The 9843-nt window shown below is 44.2% G+C and overlaps 1 protein-coding gene across 5 annotated transcripts in view; it reads left to right on the top strand.

Annotated features, from left to right (window-relative positions):
• The window catches only part of ANO3 (anoctamin 3), a 231268-nt gene that overhangs the window by 101889 nt on the left and 119536 nt on the right, over positions 1 to 9843 (top strand). The window contains exon 1 of one of the 5 annotated variants that reach the window (XM_035328335.1): positions 7 to 114. The exons of the other annotated variants lie outside the window; for them this stretch is intronic. Within the exon in view, the coding sequence (XP_035184226.1) occupies positions 69 to 114 (46 nt within the window). The 5' untranslated portion in view covers positions 7 to 68. Of the gene's footprint in view, positions 1 to 6; positions 115 to 9843 lie in introns of those variants that run through there. 5 annotated transcript variants of the gene reach the window in all.

Raw genomic sequence — 9843 nt, 5'->3', positions numbered from 1 at the left:
GCCGCCGGGCTCCCGCCCCCCGCAGCCGGCGGGCCGGGAGAGGCGGCGGGCTGCCGAGCGGCGGCACGATGGTGCACCACTCGGGCTCCATCCAGTCCTTTCGGCAGCAGAAAGGTCAGTGGCGGGGCGGGGGGCGGCTGCGGGGGCGCCGCCTGCGGCAGGTGTCTGCCGGCGGCCGCAACGCAGCCCCTCGCCGCCCTCCGGGGCTGCGGCGGCTGCATGGGGCCGGGGGCCGGGGCCGGGTCCCTGTCCCTGTCCCTGTCCCTGTCCCTTTTCCTCTCCTCGAGGAGAAAAGTTTTGCCCCCGTAGGACGCGGCGGTGCCTCGCTGGGATGCGGGTGCGGAGCAGCGGCTGCGGGGGGCTGCCCGCCGCGCTCCCGCCGGGGGCTGGGGGCGGCGGGGACACCCCTCGGACACCCCTCGGACACCCCTCGGACACCCCTCGGGTCCCATTGGCTGGCAGAACGCGGGCTGTGCTGGCCAGCGAGCGTACGGTGAACGCATCCTCCGCTGGGGTTAGGGATGCTGTGAAGCCTTTGCTGTGGTTGCGATGGAACACAGTCCTTTCCTCAATAAACTCCCAGGTTTTTTTCCTAATCTTAGAACTCGTACTCTTTTCCTGTGTTATATTCTTTCTTTTTTTTTTTCTCTAGTTCTCCTTTGTCAGGTAATACGAAACCCAGGTTTCTTTCATAACCAGCATCTTTCCATGCTTCCTCTTGTTTCAGCTGTTAAGCAACTCTTTTTTTCTATGAGTACAGTGTGCCATAAATCATGATTTAATACGGCGTTCTCCATACATAAGTCATGGGCTCACTTATTGGCTTTACCCTCATTCAAGTTCTTGTGTTTGAATGGCTAGCGAGAAATAAATAATTCAAAGCACTTACTCTATTCTGGTAATCCCACGATAAATTTAGTTTCTTGCTGTAGAGGTTTTGCATTTCCTGCCTGTCTTACATGCAGTAACGAGCAGTGCTGTTACACGTTGCGTCTAGTTTATCGAGTACAAAGTTAATTAAACAGGATGAGAAAATCTTTTTTTTTTTTTTTTTTCAAATGTCATGGATGCATTTATCAAAGCATCAAGTGATTTGGAGCTACACTGTAAATCCGTGGTTTATGTTGTTCTTGTCTTGTTTTTTAATAAGAAAGCAATTTTTTTTTACATTACAGCAATGATTAGCTGGAGTCCCTGTCAACGCTCTTCGGTAGCTGTTCAGCTGCTTTGTAATAATATTGGGGAAAAATACCCCCAAACTAACTTCATCACATTGCAGTTCAGGGATGCTATTTAATTGCTTTGAAACCAAGCTGCGCTGCATGATTTAAGAAATTGTGTGTTTGTGGTAGTCATAAAACTTAATAATAATCCAGTGTTTTTAACCAGTAACCTACCGAGAAGCAGATCCTTCTCTTCTCCTTACACCTGAAGAAATCCTGAGGAAGGTACTGAGCCAGTAATGAGGCTTTGAAAAGGGGAGAACGCTCTTGTGGAGCTGTGTAGCCTGCACAGCACAATTGGTTGTGCATCGCTTTGCTGATAATCGCATCTGCAGTGTGATGTGTGCTAAACCCACCTGAATGAGTTTGGCCTCAGCTTTTCTCAACCTGCTGCTTCTGGGGATGCGGGAGGACGGGATGAAATCTTGGGCAAAAGGCTACAGAAAAACGAAGGAAACGTAAATCACAGTCAAGAACTCATCATCTAATCAGGAGGAGTTTGAAAGAATCACAGAATCTAGCACCTTGTCATTGAGAGAAACTGATCCCAGCAGCAGAGCATCACGTCATTGCCTTGAGTTTGTCCAAACTTGGTCTTTTATGTTATTCTCCTGCTTTAAGATTCCTGTGATGTTCTATTCTAACTTAGCGTAGCTGAAATGTTGAGTAAATGCTCTATTTGTTTTCTAGCTGCTCACAGAACTGTGTCCTAAATTCCCCTTTTTTTTGTAGAATCAGTAGTAATCCCCATGAAATGGCCAACTGCCCATCGCATCTGTGCCTTATATGCTTCACTTGCATTAAGACCAAGCCTCATTTTTTGGGGGGGATTGAAAGGGCATAATTTTTATGTGGATTCTCAATCGTATAGGAAAGGTATAAAGCAACAAAAACAAGAGTTGATGAAAAAAAAAAAAACAGAAGTTGATGTTGAGCTTTATAGATGCAGCGGCTGTGAACCTGCTGCCATATAATGCAAAATTCAAACCAACTTGAAGAGAGGTAACGTATAAGACAGGAGATTGAATGGGATAGAGAGCATTGTGTTTCCTTACCTTACCTGCTCTGAGTGCTTTTTACTAGCTGAGAAGACAAATAGCATTTTTTGTACCAAAGTTATTTTTACAAGGCTTGAGAGAATTAAAACCAAGTTCTCCAGGCTCTTGGGTGTGTGGGAGTCCTCAACAGAGGAGAAAACCAAGAAAAATGCATTTATACCCCGAGGATTTGTCTCTCGTTGGAGTTTGTTTTCTTTCTTCTGTTTTTCCTCCTTGGCAGAGTGAGGAGGTTTTCACAGTAGGAGGCTGCCACTGTAACGTGCCAGCATGGTTGTGTCTTGCTGCTGTTCAGGTTGTGTACGCAGAGCGAAACCCTCCGTTTTCAGAAGCAGCAGTGTACCACGGCGTAGTGTCATAAAAATGCTGAGACGTTTGAAGAATCTCCTTCACCCCTACAATTTTTGCTCCCCTTCTCGTATCTGAAGGTATCCCTATCAAAAAGAGCAATGTGCAGAAGGTAGACTAATCCATGTGTCTGCACAGTAGTGCATTGGATCTGCTGAGCCATCTGTAGAATATTTCATTGCTATTTTTAACATCTGTTGTGGCAGAAACTGCTTTTTTTCTGAAATGACTTTCCTCAGAAATATTCTCAAAGATGTCATTATTTCATGTACTATGCTGTACCTTTACACTTCTTATCTCTTCAAAGGGGATTCAACCTGTGGCCTCGTAAGAATTACGTCAGGGGAAAAGGAAGAAGTGTTTTCTTAGGTCTTTAGAAGAGAAAAATCTCCCATCGGACGTTAAGTTGCAGTTTTGCTTAATGCTGCTAAGGAATAAATAGCTGTCCAGGAAGGACAACCAAGAACGAGGCAACGTTGCTGAAGACAAAGACTATCTCTGTAGACAGTTTGTAGCTTAATAATTCCAGGGAAAGACAGCTGGCTGGGATTTGGTAGTTGATCTTGATCAAAGTTGAGTAACATCCTGTTAAATGCAGAAGATCAAAGTGGGCGGTGGCCTTAGGGTAGGCTTTGGAATGGATACAGGTCTGGTGCAAAGCAACTGCTTGTTTCCTTAGGAAGCTTCACTGCAAAATGCTTCAGGAGAGGCAGCCTAAGGCTTGGAAGAGGCTCTTTCAACAGGCACTTCATTGTGGGTGGTTTTGAATGCTTCTGGCCTGACAGAAGGTAAAACCTACGTTCTGGGTGTGGGTCAAGGCCGTAGCGATGCTTTCAAATTTTAGTATCTAGATTTTTAGTCCTGATACCCAGACCTCAATTTCCTGTGTGCTCTGTTGGGTGCTCTTATTGACTATTGCTCTTTTTTAATGCCTCTATCAAAGCTTTTTAATGAGAGTTAAAGGTTGGGAGAAATAAAATATACTCTTGCTGTAAAACTGAAGGGTTTTTTAGCATATTGTATGAGTTTTAGGGACATGGATTGCAGATGAAATCCAGTGCCTAGCTTGAGGTACTTCTCATTCTTTCTGTTGAAGTTGTGTAACAGGAGAGAAAGGCGTTCAGCAACTTCAGTACGCGGTGTGGCTTTTCTTAGGGAGTGCTGATTTAGCTCCTCTAGGGATTTATCTTGCAATTGCCTGACTTCTGAGCAAATGGGTATTTCCACGAAGGATGTACTCCGTGATCCGAACTGATCAGTGCCAAATACTTTGTTTAATTTCTTAAATTTGTTATCTGAAGTTGTAGTGCGTTTTAGATAGTTTGAGGATTGGATTGAGAACCTCTAAAAAGCTACGGTACTTCTCCCCATATGGGAGCAGTTGTTACTTTGTTAACCGCTCTTTGTTAATGAACAAACACCTCTGAGCTTCTTAGAGGAGCACTGCTGTTTTGGAGTAGAGCTTTTTTGTTATTTTTTACTGTAATTTTAAGATCTTATTGACCTGCATTATTTGTAAAGTAACTTGTGAATTTAATTTGCATTCAAGTTGTGAATTGAAAAGAGGGTTTGTAAAGATCACCTGTGTTTATAGTGCTCCAGAGTTTTCAGCATTCAGAAATTTGGAGTTCTAATTAGGATTTTCTTGGAGAATGCTCCAAGGATGTTTGATACTTCAGTGGCTCTGGTGGACCTGGTACACTTAGTAATCTAAAGAAGCTGCTGAAAGCTACTAGAAGATGCATTCTGTCTTGCAAATTATTGAGAAATTGTCTTTTACCTGTTTTTCGCAAGAGCAGAAAGAACAGGTTTTCATGTTAGCACGAGGAAAAGAATGCTTGGGGCTCAACTCTTTCATTTGCATTCCCAGGAGCAAACTAGCATCTACCGAAAATTTCAACGCTATCCTCATCCTGACTCTGAAAGCTGAGAGCAGCACAGCTATTAATACACTCCTTTAAAATGATACCATATTCAAACGGGGCCGATTCTAATGCTCTGTCAGCGCGCTGAAAAGCCAAGCCTAATTTTTAAGAAGACTTAGGCCTGAGTATATTTGCTCTTACATTTGTTGCCTGGTACAGCCACACAGTTTGAGGTGCGCTTCCCCTTTTTCAATCAAACATCTTAGAAGAGTCCATAATCAGTCTTTTTATTCCAGATCGTGCTGTTGTGGTATAGAACTTAATTGGAAACAGTCATTAAATATGGCACGTTTAACCTCCGGTTATACAGTGCTCTCGGAGTCTTGTTCTGTTTTTCCTCACTGAGCAACTATTTAAAATGAGAAACCGAAGGAAATCTGAGTTCTTGGTTTGCCGCATCGCTCTGCCGTCTGGCTGCAGATGATGACCCTGTGGTAAGATGGCTGGGCATTAGCTTCCTACACTGATTTAAGTACAGCTTAGCAGGGTATTATCTGTGGTCAAACCTTGTACCTGTTCCAGAGCTTTTCAGAGCTCCCTCGCTAAGGACCTGTTAAAGTAGGCAATGCATGCCAACGCCGATTTTCTTCAGAGCTCTCATTTTACCATTTGTACTTCATTGCACATCACCACAAAAGTACAAGTTCCAGGCCTGCCTTTGTATTTTGGTTGGTTTGTTTCACTTTTTTTTTAATCTGCGAAGTGAAGAAGATCAATGAAACAAGTCTGGCAGTGTGAATTCTCTTGAGTATTTGTAATAACAGCTTTAGTATACTGGATTGGATACCGTAAAATTTTGCAAGAAAATTAGCAGTAGTTAGCAGTTTATGATTACGTATATTTTGTAACTTCAACCATGACAAATTGAACGATTGTCTCAAGTACAGTCTGAAGTACCAGGAGTCCCAGGTCGCGAGCTCTGCAGGTAGGTAGCAGTGAACAAAGTGATGTGTTTTTTCATTGGAAAGTTGGGGTTGGGGTAAACCACTTGTGTTTTTGGTATGCTGTGACAGCAGAAACTAATTGTGCTAAATCCATGTTTGACAAGCAACGGGTCTGGTTTTCTGCTGGGGCCTGTCTGCAGTGCAGAAGGGTGGCTGCGTTGTCTGGAGCTGGATGCTCCATGAGATTTCCAGAATGATACATGTGCAGCATTACCCAGGATGCAAATCTTGCACTCCCTTTACAAGCTTGTTTTTTAATCTATGGTAGATTATTTACTGAAGATGAGTGTAACTCAAAACTAAGCTACAGTGTACAGCAATATGTTTTAACAACTCTGAGCCTCAATGAATGCAAATTCGTCTCTGTTTGCTCAGAATGAGATTCTGAGTCTGCCTCAATTTGGGTTATCATCTGGCTTGTGAGGGCTCGAAGCCAGCGTGACTACTTAAGTGAGGAATTGTTCATTTCTCTGACTGGTGAGGTCGCAGTTTAATTCACGATTCATCTGACTATTTCAAACGGGGTTTTGAAGAAGACGATATCTTAGTTACGCTTTTGGGTCACCTCCAATACGCAAGAGCCGGGAAAAGAGTAACATTACGATGCAACTATTTGATCTGTTTAAAGGGAGGATCTCTTGAAAACAACCAGAACCCAGGGAAACATGCTGAATTAGCTTCTGTCCTTGCAGTTAGGGGAAGGCAGTATAGCTTGGGGAGCGCTCTGTACGAAGAGTTTCTGCTAAAATCACTTTGGAACAACGTCACGCCACTGTTTGGATGGTATTTGTTTTCCTATTTAGCAGTAAAGTACAGCAGGACGACACATGGGTTTTCTTGCTGCTTTGCTGCAGTTCCTACTGGATTTCAGCATAGCACTGCTTGCTCAAGGGAAATGCACAAACAAAAGGAAGTAGAGCGCTCGCAAATGTACGCTGAAAAATTCATAATGACATCACAGTCACTGAAGAGCTGTGGCTAGTCACGCACGCTCCCGATAATTACTGTGATGATGGAAAGCTTTTGAGTTGGCAAGTGTTTGAAATGGCACCACTGATCTGACTTAGTATAATTACTCTTGCTCAAAAAAGATTTACTCCTTACTGTTTGTTTAGCATCTTCCTCAGCATGCCTTTCTAAGTCAGAAGGTGTGATATGTGCAACGCTGGCGTTGTTTTCCTTCTGCTTCATTAAACCAGCGGAGTTAGTACCTTTGATGATGTAATTTTCCTGAACCGTTAATCAAGTTTTTAGGAGAAAAAAGTCCTCCTACTTGTTCTCTCAGGGCTATTGTGTGGCACTCCATTCCCTTTCCTTTCTGTGTGGCCATTCTAAAAGGAATTTTGTGGTATGAGAAAATAGCAGCCAACGAGCAAAGGGAGCTGAGCAGCGAAATGGTAGCACAAGCAGTCAGTCCAGAGAATCTCCCAAATTTAGGAACGCCTTGAGAGGAGGAACATACAAGCACAAAAGAGAGAATGAAAAAATGCAGAAAGGTGAGGAGTGCTGCAGAGACGGAGCTGGTAGGTGGGGAGAGATGCGGGTGGACAGAACAGTAGCAGGTAGCAAGCACAGACGTGTGTGTGAGCAGCGCCGCTCAGCTGCTGCTCCGCAGCAGCCTCGTCACACCCTGCCTTGCAGCCAGCTGCTGCAATGAGTATTGATTTCCAATTCAGTTGCCCAAAGAAAGGGAACGGAGTAGCTGATAGAAACAGTTTTCTGCTAAGGGGTGATCCAGCAGGGATAGGAATAATATCGCGTGCGGGTGGGCATAGAGCCAAAGGCTTGAGATGGAGAAATAAACAGGTACCACCCAAGGCAAAATGCGTGTGGCTGAACGCACAGCACAGGCTGGGTTTCTCAGTGAAAGGAAAACGCAACACCTATGCACTACCTTGTACTCCCACTCAAAATGAATGCGGCTTTGTGGGCATCATACCTAAAAATGAAGTGTGGTGACACGTCTTGCTGGATGCTGAATCGTCGAAGTGGAGAGGCCTGGGGGTCCAAATTCCTCTTGTGCAGAATACTTCCCTCTTGCTGATACCTTTGAAGATAGATGAGAGATCAGTCTGTAAATAAAAATTGACCTTCAGCATATATTAAGCATTCAGTGAACACACGTACATCTCTAAAGGCTGGTCGTAAGCTGATGCTTCGTAGAGGAAGGTGAAATTCCACTCAGTGCCATAGCACCTAGGGGCTTTGGATTGCTCACAACCAGAGTTTTATTGTAAGATTATCCAAGATGCAGGCAAATATTCTGTCAGGAAGTTTAATGGCACTTGGATGCCTAACGTGCAGTAGTTGTTAGGAGTTACATACTTAATGCTGTTCAAAAGGTATTGGAATTCAATGCAGTCCAATAATTAGATCTTTCATAAGCTGACCTTTAAATATATAAAACCTTTTTTTAAAAAAAAATAAATAAATAAGGAGTCTCTTAACCAGAAGAGTCAATTCTTTCCATTAAATATGCATTTAGACCCGAATAACTATTCCTGGTTAACTCTTTCATAGATGCATGCATCCTGATACAGTCATGGCTACACCCAGAGTTAACCCGGAGCTATCTCATAGGAAAGCTTCACATTTTATCTTAGGTCATCCATCTTTCTGAGCGTGACTTGCAGATTATGTGTGTAGCACTGAAGTAAATGCAGCCCAAGAAGACAAAATGCTGTCTGGGACTGGTGGAATGGCCTCTCCTGGTTATCTTCTGATAAATTTTGTCACCCTATGATTGTGACAGCAGGAGCGTTGGGTAGCTTCAGCCTGCATCTACCTGAACATGCTGCCACTGGGCTGAAGTGCAGGTGGAAGGTCTCACCTTTTGGGTTCTGCTCACACGTGGAGGAGCTGAGCAGCACAGTGCTGGGTAGGGGAACCCCAGTGCTGTCCTGCCCCAGCTCCTGCCAGGCCCATCACGGCAGAGACATCAGCCCAACGAAGGCTCGTCCCCACACACAGAGAGGAGCCCAGAGGCACAGTGGCAGCCCCAAGTGCCCTGGGTAGAGAGGTGAGTCCCGGGGCTGTCCCAGTGCAGCCATCAGTCCCGTGGGCTGGGGGCAGTGCTTGTGGCAATGGGTTGCTGGCAGCTGTTCTTTGGGGCACGTTTGGGGATGCAGGGGCACAGCATCTGGGGACCACACCAGGCTTATCAGGGGAGGAAGCAAAGCAGGAAAAAAGGGATCAACGTGGTTTGGGATCAACATTTTACAACCACAATAAATTTTGTTGTTGGGTTTGTTTGTTTGTTTGTTTGTTTGTTTGTTTTCCATGTGCAAAAGCAAGGATTTTTCAGAAAAAAAAAAAGTTTTGCTTAGCAGTTTGCTTATACTGCAATAAGTAGGTGCTGTTGTCTTTCCAGCAATCACCAACGCATTGCTCATGCTATTGTGAGGTACCTTGGCTTGTAAGGTTGAGTGAAAAAGGAGGAGAGAATTTTCAGAAGCACAAATAGTCCATAGGAATAAATGAATAATGCACAGGAGCCTAACCATATTGCTATTAATAATTCAAAACTTTTCAGAAATGCAGAACTTTGAAGTTGCTGTTTGAGGAATCCAGCATCTAAGTAAAATGGAAAAGCTGAATGGAAAAACAGCCTGTCAAAGGGAAGCACACTTACTACTGCTGTCTTGCCTGAAAGCCGCTTGGGCTCCAAGGTCCATCACAAAAACTTCATGAAAATTGATTTGGAAGCTATCTTGAGCATACTCAGACATTAAAAATACATTTATGGATGCGCTCCACGCAGAAGCCCCACATACTCCCACTGATAGCAATGGGATTTCAGTGCTGTGCCTGGGAACTTGACTTGTGAATGAACTACTTCTTAGGATATCATCTGAAGTAAAAATAACATGCTGGTAGGGATCAGTCCCAGCTTGCTTTTCTTTTGTACTGTAGGAAAGGAGCTTCTCCAACTTCCTGTTGCTATATGTTGTAGGAAATCTAGAAATAAGGATGAGTTTGACTTGCATTCGCTTGGCTTGCAACAGAAAATTATACTGTCCACTGCTTAATTAGCCAGCAATGATATGTTTGCATCTGGAAGGTTTACACAGAGCTGCTGTAACGTTTTCAGTAATTGGGGTAGCAAGATGAAGATGGAAGCAAAATAAATAGGAAGGAAGCTGGGCAGGAAATAACATTTCCTTTAAAATATTTTATCTTTCAGTGAAAGGGTATTATGAGCAGGCTGTCTGAACACTGGCAGAGGTTTCCTGGAGAGGCTGTGGGGTCTCCAACCTCGGCAGTATTCACAACCTGACCGGACACAGCATCGGGCAGCCCTCTCGAGCTGACCCTGCTTTGGGCAGGGGGCTTGGACTGGCTGGCCTCC

The sequence above is a fragment of the Oxyura jamaicensis genome, chromosome 5 (assembly GCF_011077185.1).
Source record: "Oxyura jamaicensis isolate SHBP4307 breed ruddy duck chromosome 5, BPBGC_Ojam_1.0, whole genome shotgun sequence".
NCBI lineage: Eukaryota > Metazoa > Chordata > Aves > Anseriformes > Anatidae > Oxyura > Oxyura jamaicensis.
This window is presented reverse-complemented; position numbering and strand designations above follow the sequence as displayed.